At 42.4% G+C, this 15090-nt stretch overlaps 3 protein-coding genes across 11 annotated transcripts; all 3 read left to right on the top strand.

Annotated features, from left to right (window-relative positions):
* The first annotated feature begins 569 nt into the window (after positions 1 to 569).
* On the top strand, positions 570 to 3726 carry LOC129600801 (uncharacterized). The gene is made up of 7 exons (XM_055499392.1): positions 570 to 752; positions 836 to 973; positions 1910 to 2074; positions 2152 to 2372; positions 2708 to 2942; positions 3160 to 3206; positions 3365 to 3726. The coding sequence occupies exons 2-7, from the start codon at positions 886 to 888 to the stop codon at positions 3497 to 3499; spliced, it is 891 nt and encodes a 296-aa protein (XP_055355367.1). The 5' UTR covers positions 570 to 752; positions 836 to 885; the 3' UTR covers positions 3500 to 3726.
* A 378-nt stretch (positions 3727 to 4104) lies between these two features.
* Positions 4105 to 8871, top strand: LOC129600813 (uncharacterized). 3 transcript variants are annotated; one of them, XM_055499422.1, is made up of 6 exons: positions 4105 to 4512; positions 5430 to 5579; positions 7235 to 7473; positions 7670 to 7907; positions 8007 to 8065; positions 8147 to 8871. In XM_055499422.1, exons 1-6 carry the CDS (start codon positions 4455 to 4457, stop codon positions 8285 to 8287), a joined length of 885 nt encoding a protein of 294 aa, XP_055355397.1. In that variant the 5' UTR covers positions 4105 to 4454; the 3' UTR covers positions 8288 to 8871. The 3 variants fall into 3 exon arrangements, with proteins under 3 accessions (XP_055355397.1, XP_055355396.1, XP_055355395.1); XM_055499421.1 differs by having other exon boundaries at positions 7670 to 7919; positions 8013 to 8065; XM_055499420.1 differs by having other exon boundaries at positions 7670 to 7919; positions 8147 to 8870.
* Positions 8872 to 10226: 1355 nt separating this feature from the next.
* Positions 10227 to 13890, top strand: LOC129600803 (uncharacterized). Of its 7 annotated transcripts, XM_055499394.1 has the most exons (10): positions 10227 to 10459; positions 10541 to 10681; positions 10954 to 11103; positions 11155 to 11360; positions 12194 to 12335; positions 12405 to 12452; positions 12641 to 12681; positions 13133 to 13246; positions 13310 to 13475; positions 13543 to 13890. In XM_055499394.1, the coding sequence occupies exons 2-9, from the start codon at positions 10615 to 10617 to the stop codon at positions 13373 to 13375; spliced, it is 834 nt and encodes a 277-aa protein (XP_055355369.1). In that variant the 5' UTR covers positions 10227 to 10459; positions 10541 to 10614; the 3' UTR covers positions 13376 to 13475; positions 13543 to 13890. The 7 variants fall into 7 exon arrangements, 5 of the variants coding, with proteins under 5 accessions (XP_055355369.1, XP_055355372.1, XP_055355370.1 ...); XM_055499397.1 differs by having other exon boundaries at positions 10227 to 10681; positions 13630 to 13890; XM_055499395.1 differs by having other exon boundaries at positions 10227 to 10681; positions 13556 to 13890.
* The last annotated feature ends 1200 nt before the right edge of the window (positions 13891 to 15090 follow it).

The following is a 15090-nucleotide window of genomic DNA, read 5'->3' as shown; positions in this document are numbered from 1 at the left end:
AAAATTTTGGGAAGTTCGTCGCTTGTAAGGTTCTGCACTTTGTATACACGTTATTAGACATTCTGTGTATACAGATTACAGAGTCTGAATGTACGTACCTGTACGGTAGTCACGGTCTCGACAACCTACATATAAGTAATTCAATACCGCCACCTATGCTTAGTGTTTCCGGCCGCGGTTAACCCTCTGCAAGCGTACGCAGTGGGCGTGTCATACCGCAATTGACGTTCTGCAGGGTGGTCGATTAAATAATTACGATTTCTTTTTTTCTGCTGCTGTGGTAAAGGTCTTAAAATCAAATGCGGTTGTCTAACAACAAATCGCCGTTTTATAAGAACCAGCATATATGTACAACAGATTGGAAATTTTTGCAAAATCTGCCACACTATGAATTTCACAGTAAGTTATGTCCCATAAATTACAGGTAACCGGTATGACTGTCGTGAGTTTATTGACAGCAGATGAGAATGCAAGTTGAAAGCTAAAGATCTTGTTGCTTAGAGTTAGTATAGCGCGCAGACAGTATCCGTCAAAGAAAACTGGAAATATGTGGACGACTCTTGCGTTCATGATGAAGCAGGCATACTAGTAATTATGCTGTTTGAATTAACACTGTACAATGATTTGCATGAATCCTTGCACTGCAATATTTTAAACCTGATTTTCATCGAACGTCCTTGTGTTCCATCACTGCTGTTATCTTGCGTTCAAACGGTCGTTGCGATGTCAAAACTGCCGTATATTATAAAGGAGTATGCTAAATTCTGCCGAAAATTAAATTCATATACGTAACATTACAAACCAAGGAATCCTTATGTTGCAAATTCTGATTTAGTGCACCACCGGAGAAAGTTGACGATTTAAATCATGTCATACTGAATCACGATGGTGCTACTCCACCCACCCAGTGAATTTTATTTGTTTTACCATTTTTATGTCTTTTTATTCTTCTTGTCGCCACATCTTATTTCAGGCAAGGAGAATATTTTAAGTTACTGCAAAAATCGCACACTAGAAAACTGTGTAAATGTGTATGAACAAGGGAGCAGGAATCCCAAAAAAACTGGTCGATTACTGTTCGATAGAAAAACATAATTATACACCCATATAAATTAAGTATACTTCGTCCAATGCTTTATATGAGCTCCCCTTAGCTTACTATCCGTTGTGTGGGCTCCTGAGCAATATGGGCAACCCTCTGTATGTGCGGTTACGTTATACGTATCTCCCACTTTCGCAGCTATTATGGCTGGCTAAAAAGTTCGATTTATTCAAAGTAAATATTTTAACAGTACTTTTTTAGCATTACTGCGCGATTCAAGTATTACGTAACGCTAAGGGGAGGGGGGTGGTCATGGGTTTTTGTTACCCCGTGTTACATGGGGTAAGGGGCCTAAAAACTTTTGTTACGTGCGGGTCGACGCCCCAAAAAAAACGAAAAAAATTATTATATTTTAATTGGAATTTAACAGGGGGGTGGTCGGGCTCTCTGTTACGTATGCAGTTAGGGGGTCGAAAGTTTTGTTATGCGGTGTTACAAGGGGTGGGGGGTGGTCCAAAATCACGAAAAATCGCGTTACGTAATACTTGAATCGCGCCTTAAATTTAGTTTGTATCACAGTGTTCAGGACGTTGCATCAACGACAGATTCAGAATTTTTCTAAAATGTGTGTTCGTCACTTTGTCAAAATTAATGTAATGTCTCTGTTTGTAACTTTGTAATCCTGTTGAAATAAACAGAAAACGGTTCTGCTAGAATTCCGATAAATTTAATTTGACAGGCATTTTTAACTAGCCGGGAGCCCAAATATAGGCTTGTACTGCATAGGAAGCCCATATAAGGCATTGGTCGGAAAAGTATGGAAAATTGGTGTAGATTTTATTTTCCGGTGTGATTGTATTGTTGTAGTTGTTTTCCCGTTAGTCTGCAACCGATGTCAGCTTAAAGAACACCGCGATCGCTGTCTCGCCGGTCTGGCCAACGACACCGCGGAGACGTGTAAACCCAACACAATAACTTGCGTCACGGTGACGGGCATCCGACAGGATTTCACTTTTTCGGATTTCCGAAATAGTACGATATTATGGCTATTTTTCCCGAAAATTTTAGCTGTATACCTTATGTTTATGTCATGGGGTTAATGACTGCAGCTCCGGCAATGAGCCGTCACTGTTCGTTTGACATCGACGCCGTTGATGATGCCGATAAGTTTAGGCGCCTGCCGAAAGGGCAAGAATTCATCTGCTTCAACGTGACACGAGAAGACCCATTTGGACCCAATGGCCAATGGAACGACCGACGCTGCTTGTGCGCCAAGGACAAGTGCAACAATAAGATGTGGGACGAGGTTTTTATGCAGCCAACCTTACCGGTAAATAATGGCGGATCGGGAATAAATGATGCTCGAGTTCTGTGTTTAGTCTTATAAGCATCTTCGCTGTGATTTTGTCTTTTAGCAAACTTAGACTAGGCATATAGTATCATTCTGAAGTAAATAATTCTATCACTAGACCTGTTATTCCATCATCCCGCAAGAATTCTTTTACTGGCGACTTCAGTTTATAACGAATATTATTAGAAACTACATATAAGAGTTAGGGTCCACTGCAAACTCAATGGTAGAGACATTTTAATTCAGCAGCAGGACGCAATAATCCGTCTTGGATATTGTGTCCATGCTGAAATAATCCTTTAACTGTATCACAGGAGAACTTCACCGATAAGGATAAACTGGTTGTTCCGACGGGATTGGGCAGTAATTCTCTGGCTAACATCAGCGCATGGTCGAACTACACAGTCATCGCCTCACCCAGCGGAAATGGCAACAACGCTGACGGCTCGGGTGGAGCCGCGATCGGCACCACCACCGAAACCAGCGGGAATAACACTACTGCAGGCGGTAACTCCACATCCGGCACGGACTCCCACAGTAACCCTGCAGGTAAACATTTTTTGAATGCACGCGTTATTGTTAACTTTGACCGGATAGGCCTTCTCTGGCTGCTGGCACTCTAAATAATCGAAGTACAAGCAAAATTCAAAGCAGATAGTTATGAATTATTATGATTAAATCGGCGATCGTTCTATTCCTCGATGGTTATCCATGAGTATCCAAATTCAACCTTGACTTCGTAAATCCGGTAAATTGCTGTTTGCAGCGAGTGGCTCGAATACTGGACTGATTATCGGAATAGCCGTTGGCGTGGTAAGAAGAAAATATCATAACCAAAGCTTGCGTAAACTTTAAATACGGCGCCGTTAAATCAGCTTTGAAATTAAATTCAAGATTAGTAATGTTTGTTTACATCATCACCACAGAAAACAGCGTTCAACCAAAAGTACAGAATATTTTGTACTCTATAGGTGATCCTGGCTGCCGCCGTGGGCGGTGGCCTATGGTACTGGTTCAAAGTACGGAGACGGAAGGGATCCAGCACCAGCAGTGGAGCGAGTGACAACACGGCCGGCACGGAAGCCAGCGAGGATGACGATGAGTGACGAAAGAGAACGTCATAGCGTCTTAATTCGCGACTGCGTTGTCAGCGCGGATCACATGCCCCGTTGCACAAGATATTTTTACATTTTTTGTGAAAATGTGATGACGTAAATGTTCGGAACTTCGGATGAGTGCATGAGACTGAGTGGCGGATTGACCGCAGCTAAAGTGTTGACTGGACCCAGGAAAAAATATTGTGTGCACACATTATGATGCCGTAAGAATCACTGTTTAGTGTTTCTAAGCGAAAAAGATTTTTTTAAAAATTATCGCAAGTGTTTCATAATGTGGAATGCTTGCTGTTCTTCTACTTCTACATAGCTACTTTGAAATGTGGCAGAAGTGTAGCCAGTGTCTGTACAGTTCTGATGGTGAGTCATTAGAATACTTATTGTACAGTTAGTATTAGAACAAGCACCGCACTGTCTGCACTTAATTACTCTACGCACCGCTTTCTTCCATTTATTTTAGCGTACAGATACACTGTACGTACACTGTACACTCACTACACTGTACGGTACACTGTACTTTTGCAGTAGTAAACTACAGTAATAATACTGCTGTCGGTTGCCAAGATTTAGCTATAAAAATAATGCTGTTTATTTATGAAATCCAAGTTCTAACGTTCTAGTGTATTAAAAAACTGGATAACTGATTTCTGTCATCTTGTTGCTTTTTGTAATAGTTGACTGATGGTGCGCAACCTCCAATGGAATGCCTGTAATTTGAAAGCCAGATTATGTTGATGTACTATAAACTGTTGGTACTGAAATTTTCGAGGCAGAACATAAGTTGATGAAATATGCGTCGTCTTGATTTCCCTGAAATAGTACAACACGGAGACCCACGATCCCCTGCAGTAAATGCAATACTTGATCTGTAGCAGCTCACGACTAGGACGGATAATATAATAATAAGCCTTATTTCCGACTGATCTTGCCGATTTCGCCCCACCTAATGTGGAACTTTATCACGGTGTTCAGTATTCTCTTGTGGATTCTTTTCTGCCTAAACGGTCAGTGCCAGTGGTACCAAAAATTAAAAATACAGCAAAACTATTGCAAGACTTGTCGTACCACGCACCTGACCCTACAACCCGTTTCCAAGAAGTCTCGTAAATGTAAATCGTATTGCGCTCCAGTAGAAACCTGAAAGGCTGAAACCAGATCGCATGGTTTGTCTCACTCCCAGCGTTTCAGTGCTGTCAGAAATTCATACGGAAAATCGAAAGAGCGAGAATCTGAAACGATTCAAAGGCAGTATCGTACTCAGTACTGGCTGCAATATTTCGGTAATGCATTGAAAATACATCGCAGATACAGTAAACATTGTACGAGTGTCTGTTAAACCTTCCACTAACTCGAAGTATCCTTTTCCCCCGCTGAACTAGGAGGCTTTAATTCTTAGTCCTATGAGTCGATATACACAACGCCAATTATTTGTAATATATTCGAAAGAACATTTCACGGCCACTTGTGTATAACCTAAGGAAACGCAAAAGGCACTAGAATGATTTGGACGGATTAACGAGTCAAACGTCCGCTAAACAGTTAAGGACTTTCCAAATTGTATCGTTAAGGCAACAGCCCCGTTAAATTCTGTAGCGCTAACCTTAATAACTGTCTGCAAGTAGCCCGCGTTACACCGGCCGTCGCATGTTCTTGCATTTCAAAACATCACACTGTGAGGTTTTAATTATCAGCACACACAAAACCGGGCACAACAGCATGTGCTACTGCATTACTTGCTAGCATGAGGAGGTATGCAAGTAGAAGACAACTGCTAAAAAGCCCATGCAAGGTAAAAAAAGACGCTTATATGCGCAATATGCGTTTGAACGAAGCAACCATTTTTTCTTCTGTCTGCATATTGTATGTACACCGTAAGAAACATTTCATTTCACAAACGTTCAATGCCTGCTTTTGATTACAGGTGGACAGTCGTTGTCCTGTAACAGATGCGATTTCGGTACAAACAAGTACCAGTGCGTGAAACTGACTGACGACACAGTGGAAGTCTGCCCAGCACAAATTAGAACATGCGTAGTTGGAACTGGCGTGGAAAAGATTCGGGGGAAATGGAGTAAGGGCCTTAGTTTAATCGCCAGTGTGCACACTTACAGACGTGGCACGGAAGAGCGTAATTGTAGAAACACATACATACCTACTTTATGCTGTGCAGAGTAGAGTATAAGGTTGCTTCACATCTGATGCGGAACATCGGCAGTGTGTGTAAAGCGACACATGCCAGTGATGCCACGATACCACCAACCGGTACCGGAAGTCCATGCAGTCTGTAGCTTACTGGACCACGGAATTACCGTAGCGGCATCCATCAGTCGGCAATTTAGGCTTTTGCCGTTTCACACCTACTTTAATCGCCACAACTGCAGACTGTACCTGTACAGTAAAACCTGTGACTTCGAACACTCGCGTAAACTGAACACTGGTGTACATTGAACGGCCATTACGGAACCCGGGAACCGGCGCGTCACGCAGACTATAACACAGGGAGGACCTCGCGTATATTGAACATCTCTCTAAAGTGAACACTGAACAAATTAGCTGGAACGGAGCTAATTATTTACTGATATTTAGCCCTTTTGAAATTAAAAAAAGCGCCAGAAACTGGGTCTGGGAACGAAGAAACACAAGAAAAGCGCTCAACGGACCAGATTCCACTAGCCATTCGCTTGTTTCAACTTTAACACCACACGATTTTTGATTTGCTAGGCGCGAAAATAGCATAAAAAGGCTTGTTAACGGGGTTGTCCCCTTGAGGCGGCGTCCGTTCGCCCTCAGGAGCAGCTTTAGTGCGCAGAATCACTGCCCCCAGGGGAGGCCCCTTGGGGGCAGCTGTTCTGTACATTGAACAGGCGTCTACAATGAACGAAAAAATTGGAACCGCAGATGTTCAAAGTACGCAGGTTTTACTGTACAAGCATTTGTGCCGCTCTAAGTTGTTGCCGTTTACAGTTAACGTTTGGTAAACGTGGCCACTGGCCACAGACTCGCTCTTGAAACATTTACTCATCAAGGCAGGAAGTTGAAGGCGTTTGCTACGGAATAGCGATGTACAGTATGCCTTCGAACTCGTAAACCGCAGATGCTAATATTATTTAATTTTCGATTTGATATTACTAGTAATTTACAAACCGAAGGACGCTAGATGAAGGCGTACAGCGCCCCGTAAGAAAATAAGCCTTTTTTGCCATATTATCGTTGCGGCACAACTTTTGCGCTAATTTTACCGAGGATCCATTGAAGCCGTTCATCGTATTGTATTACTTGTAGGCTGTAATCTGAAGCAGCAGTATCTTACTTAATATTTTTGTTGTTATAATCGATAATGACTTTCGGTGGCACTCGTACCATTTGTTGTGACAGTTACAGTACCAGGAAACATCCTAGCACATTTACAAACAAAACTCCCAATTAATCGAAGTTGATATTATTGTAAGATATAGCTCCGAGGAATGAGGGCTAGCATATTATGTGAAACCTTTGGCATTTAAAACTACGTCCTCTTAGAAACTTTCCAAGCAATGGAATTTGTTACGAAGACTGCTTTCTGGTCGTTTTCGAACGTTTTTTAGACAAAGGATACCATGCGCTAAGTATTTTGTGACCAGTATTACAAGAGGGCATCCTTGCTGCAACGGTTCTTGTATTGGGACGATGTTAGCAAGTTATAAGTCTTCAGTTATCACTGACTACGTATGGTCTTGTGAGTTGCAGGTCCTATAATGAACAGGAGATGCTCTAATACGGGAAATGAATTTCCACACGACCCCGAAGCATTTGATGCCGTAGCAGTACCCAATGGAGAAAAAATATTCTGTACGAAGCTTCAGCGCAAGATCACTGGACCAGATGGTCAGCCACTATCTGATGTACGTTGTATCTGTACCGAGGACAAATGCAATGCGATGGTCTGGGATGACGCGATGCAGCTGCCTACTATACCAAGAAGACCGGTACGTCCCATTTACAGGGTTCTCGTACCTCTCCCGTCCCACGGTAATACGCTTGATAGTACTTTACTGGTTAGTAGTAGAATTACAATAACACAGGATGTAGTTGCAAAGTATCGATACTAGAAATATGTCTAATGGACTTTGTCCCACGCATTGTGTTTAAACACCGAATATTTCTGCACGTGCACTGATACAGAGTGGCAAATACACACCAGCCGACAAGCCAATCCGCGAACCATTGGGGAACAACTCCTTAGCCAATACGGAGAAAATTTTTACTGACAACCCTCCCAGTGGAAACATTTCAGTCAATCCAGGCCCAGGGGATCCTGGTTCTGAAGACGGTAAAACTCCTAACAGCAACAGCTTCAGTACAACGAAAGCCGGGAATGCATCGAATACCGATACCAGCGACGCCCCGGCAGCTGAAAGTGGTAATGGAAAGGGTAATTTTACCAGAACACGAAGCCTTCCGTTTAATATCCTGCCGAGTGTATAAACTCGCTCACCCTGTATAAGTTTTACTGTTTCAGTTTCAGGCGGCACCGGCGGCTCTAACACCGGTTTAATCGCTGGGGTTGTCGCCGGATTAGTAAGTACTAGCATCTTAAATTTTGAAGAAAGAAATTTGATTAAGGAACTTATTACGTACCTGCACAGCCATGTTTTTTAGTTGGCCTTGCTTGCCGCAGCCGGTGGCGGTCTGTGGTGGTTTCTGGCTCAAAGGAAGAAGAAAAAAAAGAAAAAGGGAAGCGATGACTCCGGTGATAGTAATGACAGTGAAGAGAGTGGTGGTAGCGGTGGCGACGAATAGCCCGGCATCGAATTGTGGGAAAACAGAGATCGCTCAAGCCAAAACCGAGCCACAGATTATCTTCGTAGTTGCGGAAGTTCGCTGTACGAGCGGTGTTGAGTGCTTCGGATTGTTCTGTTATTTATAAAGGCAGTTTTTAGACAGCTCTCCCAGTATAAATATATATGATTTCACGGTAATCAGTGTCACAATCAGGTGTGGTAATGCACCCGTAGTTTGGTTGTTCGCTTGCCATTTGCATCAGCAGCAGTGCTAGCCCAGGTTGATCTTAAGAAAGAGAGCCACCACTAATCGTATACTCTCAGTTTTTACTTGTCCTTATTGCAGCTGGATGTACTACTGTAATAACACTTACCCAACAAAATTAGTATTTTTATACCATGTGACTACTATTCCGCTATTCATTTTTACTCACTCGGCCGCCCGGCCAGGACGGTGTTTGAGATTTTGTTCACGCTTAGCTTTGAATGCTGTTATTACTCACTCTCTGAAGGTTTTTCCGGAAAAGGAACCCTCCTGTGGGTCAAGGGAATTGACCATATAAATCGCATATACCTGTACAACCGACCACTGTATGTCTTTGAAACTGTTAGGTGCTGTTCTGAGACTGCCGGGATTTTGATGTACATAGTGATGTCATAAAAAAGGAGGCCCGAGACAAAAAGTAGTGCGAAAAGTGGTGGGCATCGCCTGATGGTGGTGAAAGTTGCTGTGCGGAAACTTTAGTGGTAAAACATGGTGAATTCAGTATATTATGTAATAACCTGCGTATAAGAGGGAACATCCGGTAGATCTATGGCATAATGCTGTATCTTTTAGATGGTTCTTGATATTTCAAGCAGTGACGCACATGGCGTTCCCACATATAGTTCCTGCATAAACATGCACATAAGAACGCTTTAGGTTTTGACCCCCCGGAAATAGTCATCATAATTATATCAGTATATGTAGGAAACTGCCACTGTCTACTTCTATTGTTTATCGGTGCGTCTTGTACTTACAGTACTTACCGACACAAACATTATTAAAACAAAGAGCATTTCAAAAGTCAGCTCCCCTAGAGAGGACCGGCAGGCAATGAGAAAAATCTTCGGTGGCTTTTCCGAGATTACTAATCAGTCTGACAGTTATTAAACCAAGTTATGTTTTCTTCGGTTTATTAAAAAAATCGTTTGTAATAAATTAGATAAGATAAAGTAAATGCATGCAAGTATGGAGATAATCGGAAAACTTTCGCCCTTTTGTATAAAATAATTTAATACTGCTCAGCTAATTAATACTGCTCAATATGATATACTTACAGTAGATATCTCTATACAAATATTTGCCTTAACTTACCGATAATTACCGTAATTATAGAATTTGTGGCCCTGGGGTACAAATAGTTCGAAGGCTATGGTGGAGGGGGGCTTATTTTGGGGAGGGGGCGCAATTTCGGGGGGTGGCATTATTTTTCGAACGGTATTTTTTGGGAGGGGGCACTATATTTCAAACAAATTCGCATCCAGTTCTAGTGGAACTGAACGCAGTAGTTACCGGTATACGCAACAGCAACATTTTCGAGCGTATATTGGGGTCCCCATACTGCATACACCTATTTGCCAACGAATACCGCATTATATTGATGTGCGTTTAATAATGTTTGCTCATAAGCACAACAATTTTTAAAAAGCATTTGCGGTACACCTATCATTTTGCAGCGCTTGACATTTAATAACGGCCCCCTGGGGCGTAATTTCGGGGGGTGGCCTTATTTTTCAAACACGGTCGGGGAGGGGGGCTTATTACAGGGGGGGCTCTTATTACGGGGGGAGCCACAAATTCGATAATTACGGTAAATACTTAATTTAAGACTCAGGTTGCTAGGTAAATAATTATTAAGCAAACAGTTAAGTAGTAAACGCGCTTCTTGAGAGTTTACTGAGGACTACGCTGTATGTTTGTCCAACTACAACAATAATTACTATCATATTTTTTGTACAAAACATAAGTTGCAAGCGCGCATACGGTTTCATCCCTTACCTGTTACTTCAGTTTCCGTTCGACTTATTAGTGACGTAGCTTATTTACTTATTTCAATCATTCGATATTTAGTTAGCTTACCAACTTTAAACTGCTTGGAACTTCTTTTAGGAAGAAAATCCTTATTACGCACATATTATACCATAAAATGTACAGTGTTCAATTTGCATTCGTAAGATTACGTTCACCTTTTATCTGGAAACCGTGAACTTCAGGAACAGTGTGCTGTAGACAATGTAATACTGGACTGGGCGGCCATTTCATTCAAGTTAACACGCCCTTTATTTGGCCTTTATTAACTGGAGATGTTATCGGGAAAGCGTTGTTTTCTCCCCAGTGCCGCGGCGCTATGGTGTGCTGCACTGGTTGCAAGTGAGTTTTGCTCAGGCGCGTCTCCTATATGCGCATTCAAAGATTCTTTTGCTTTAATTCCTTGTAGCACTGTAAAATTCAAAGATATGAAGATGCTAATTACAGATACTGTAATTAGGATCAAATTGGAAAAAAAGCACATTTTGTCATTCTGTAGTTCAAATTACATTCATGAATCATGAGCGTACTCCTTCCTCTTCTTTTTAAGCAGCACTCGCCAATATCCTCTGGTCTTCACAGTTCGATCACGGCATAAGGGATGGTTCTTGCAGGTGCCAGTGCGTTGCGGTGCATGAAATGCAACTACAACGTCGATGCAGGCAGATGCCTGTTCTTTATTCCCAGCCAGAGTGCTGCATGCGGATCCTCGCGTTACTGCGTCATGACAGCCTTGTCCCATCGAGATGCATCGGCACTTAACCGTAACAGGACTGCATGTGTTATTTGCAAATACTGATTCTTCGGTTCTTTAGTATATGACCCGGCCATCCCACGGGACTGCGATGCAACGGATCAGCAGGCCGATCATGATGTACTATGGGATAAACGGATACCGAGCAACCCAGACTACATATGTAAAGAAATCCAGCACGATCTTCCCGATCGCACCTGCATATGCCTTGCTAACAACTGCAACAATAAGACGTGGGATGAGATCATGCAGCTGCCCTTGGTACCAGTAAGTGGCTACGAATAGGTCAATGTGGAAACGCAAATTTCAAGAAGTCAGAGCGTCGACGGAATTTCTTCTGGCCAAATGCAGATAGAATTTTCTTAGCGAACGGTATAGAAAATTTATTTTCAAAATCTAACACAAAAACGTTTCAATAGTTAATCACCCATCTAATAATCCACTTTTCAGACGGTATGTCATCGAGAAACACTAGACTCATGCAAAGCAGCAGGAAGAATATCGTGCTTAATTTCTAAACCTAATTATCGTTCATGTTAATCACTGCTTCAAAAAATTATTTCGTGTGTGAGTTTTCAGAAGCATACACCAGCGGCTGCAATGCTGAGCGGCAAATGATAAAACGATACATGCATGGCGCGATATGATTTCTGATGCTTACAAGTGTCTACCGATGCAGCGGCAGCAGTACATTGCAAGTGACGGTGTAGCCGTGTTTTGCTCTGCAAATACAGTACATATCTACAAATGGCAGAGTACATCGTAAATCCCGGATTTTTCTACTATAAGAAATCGGTTGGCAATTTGACGAAAGCAATTTTCGTCAGCCAGAAATTCTGTCGACCTTTAACCTTCCGTATAAGGAAGAGTATATTTCCGACGCAGCTGACGTCGTGGGGTTATCTGTCTGCCGGCTTGTTTGGTGATTAGTGTCTCTCAATACTTGTGCGGTTCAGAACTAGTTATCGCCCGTATTTAAGTAATTACAATACCTTTGCAATTTCGTATTTAGGGACTGCGGGCTAGTTGAAATCAAATAGCGACTTACTTACACATTAATTTCAACCTGCATGCATTTCAAACCGCTTTTTTTCCCTAAGAGCCAACCTGGAGCCCCATACATTCCTACACTGGGCGCAAATTCTGCTGACGAAATGGGAGTTACCTCACCAATGACAACGGTTACGACAACAGTTTCCACCGACACCGGTTCAGATCAGACAGACGGCTCAGATGGCTCCAGTAAGAACACAAATTCAAGTAAAAGTTCCGGTAAGGAAATAAATACTGACATTCATAACGCTCTGGTAGTTCCGCCAGATGGCTCCAGTAAGAACACAAAGTCTTGTCCAAATTCCGGTAAGAAACTTATGTACGAGCTAGTATGGAAATTTATATGTTCTGGTAGCTTTTAAAAGGAATAAATTGCGTAAGCCCGGTCCCGAAATGAGCAAAATCACAAAAAAGCGTAAAATAAGCTGTAGTGTCCAACTGCAGTAAAATAGGGTCAGGTTTCCGCTCTGGGTATCAGTTTCTGGTCTTTATAGGACCTAACTTGGGCGCCATCATTGGAGGAGTTGTTGGTGGTGTAAGTGATTATCCGCAGTAAGACTGTCGCCGATCATTACAGACACTGTTATACAAGCTTGTCGAGGAACTGAGTGCGTAAAGGTACAGGCATTACCCACTAAGCGCAATATTGGCATAAACGATGACCACTACTACACTACAGGCTATACAGCTACTGTAGTAATATTGAATTTAATGCAACACCTAAAATATTTAAACAACTTTACAAGTACTGTACGTTACGAGTAAAAAACATCAAAGAACTATGATAAATATGAATATTTGAATTATGAATGTTTCGTGCACCAGCCATGCCTAATTCATGTAACGTGTAAAGTGAAATATTGTAGTGTGGCGCGCCGTGGTGTATAGGTTGGCGCCAAAACATAAACGTGCTTTCTTCGCAGTCTTTATGCGCATATAATTTCCGACAAGCCCTGTACATCCGTGCCCTTTATTGTTTTCAACAGCTCGCCCTTTTGGGCCTTCTCGCCGCCGCTCTGTGGTGGTTTCTGGTTAAACGAAGGAAGAAGAAGAAGCCGGAAGAGGACGAGGGACAAAGTCAGCCAGATACCGAAAGCAAAGTTAGTGATGCATCGGCAGACGAAGTATTTGCCCCGGAAAATCCCGAGTAACGCTGGTAACAGGTGAGACGACGGCGAAGTGGTACCGTTATCGCCGCGGCATCCGGCCGGCAGAAGAGCGGCCCATGAGGCCCTGTTCAAAACGCGGAAGAAGCCGACCTTTGCTTAGCTCGCATTACGTCGTTTTACTGAATTCGGTGCAGCGTTGTTGGCCCTCGGACTCAGTCAGGTACAGTCGTTATTATTTGTCAGTTTTTGAAGTAGACTCATGAACTGTTGGAATGCTATGAATGCAGGCTCATTCTCTAGTCACTGAGCATCTGCGCTGGGACCACAGATTTACAATGGTCCTTCCCGAAGACTGAGCAGTGAATCTGATTTAGTGCGAGAGAAAGATTACAAGACCTTATCCGAGAAAGAACCGCTTCCGGTCCGAACTGGTGGATGATGCCGGCCTTATGAGATACAGGCGAACGTTTAAGAAACGATTTCGAGGTTAACAAAGACTACTGTTATGTGCTGAAATTGTTAGTGCAAACCAAATGACAGTGTACGCAGTACGCAGAGATCGCGCAGTTACGCCAAATCAATGCCTATCACGATGCTCGTTGCACGCGCCGACGCCATCAAAAGATTTAATATTACAGTTGTTTAAAACTACAAACGTGTAACTGCTGTAATAGGATTACTCATTACCGTGTTAGTGCAGTACCGGAAATGACAAACGTGTCACTACTACTGCTGTAAGGCGTATTATATTACGACTACGTCACTACGACGATATTTGGTAAGCGCAGTTTCGCGATGTTGTGGCGGTCTTTAGATTTGGTATTCTCCGTATGAATAATGCATGAGGAAAAGTTCATGACAGCTCCGGAGACAGTTCAAATCTCGTGACTTAACAAATTTTATCAGGTTATATATATTACTGAGGTTGCCGACAAGTAGTACGTGCTTATGCCCCTCCCGCTGAATACTGGTAGATCGATAACTACGCAAGTTACACAACTACTGCAGTCGTTGTAGTGTCATGAATCATGAATGCCACCAAATATCAGTAGAGAACTTTTGCCTTCCAATGCAGTTCAGTCAGTCGTCCAAGGAGAATTAACCTACGCGTATCTTGTAAAAATAACTTGGTAAAATGTATTTTGATACAGTGTACTGGTTCGCTCGCTACCACTAACGCTGCTGCAAGCTGTTAACAACTTCTTAAGAGAACTTTCTTGCAATTCACAGCGAAATAATTTGTACAAAAACAGTTTCATTATGCGCGTAGCATCCGACTGAAGTGATGTTGAGAAACGATTTAAAAAGTTATAGCACAAATCGCCTTTAATACACCAGAACTCTCGTTATAAACCGACTTGTTAGACTTTGCCGATAAAATAAATAAAAGAGCAAACGGTCTTTATGGTTAGCTGCAGAACAAAATAGTGGCATTTTTTTCAAGTTTCTGAATTAAACTCGAGCAACCTTTTTAAAGTTTTATTAAATGAAACTTTGATCCTTAACCAAGAAAAAGGTTGTTACGACCCCGCCGTAGCTTTAAGTTGTCGAAGAGGTGTTTTATATTAAGCCTTACCACGGCTAGGTCGCTTAAATCAGAGCAAGCAGTGGGACGGTGGGTATGTAAATGGTTCGAAAAATCCACTGTGTCACAGATAAAAGCAAAATCTGCGTTGTTGCTAAACCTGAAGCCGGAAGCAGTGCCCTTGAAATGAACAGAAGCCAACTACAGCTTGTCACACCGACCGATCAGGCGCCAGTGGAAATTGGGACTATGGTAATTCAATCGCTTCTTTGATAGCGTCAAACCAGGGACAATCGATACATGGTGCATC

This window comes from Paramacrobiotus metropolitanus, unplaced genomic scaffold (genome assembly GCF_019649055.1).
Source record: "Paramacrobiotus metropolitanus isolate TYO unplaced genomic scaffold, Prichtersi_v1.0 Parri_scaffold0000197, whole genome shotgun sequence".
Lineage (NCBI taxonomy): Eukaryota > Metazoa > Tardigrada > Eutardigrada > Parachela > Macrobiotidae > Paramacrobiotus > Paramacrobiotus metropolitanus.
This window is presented reverse-complemented; position numbering and strand designations above follow the sequence as displayed.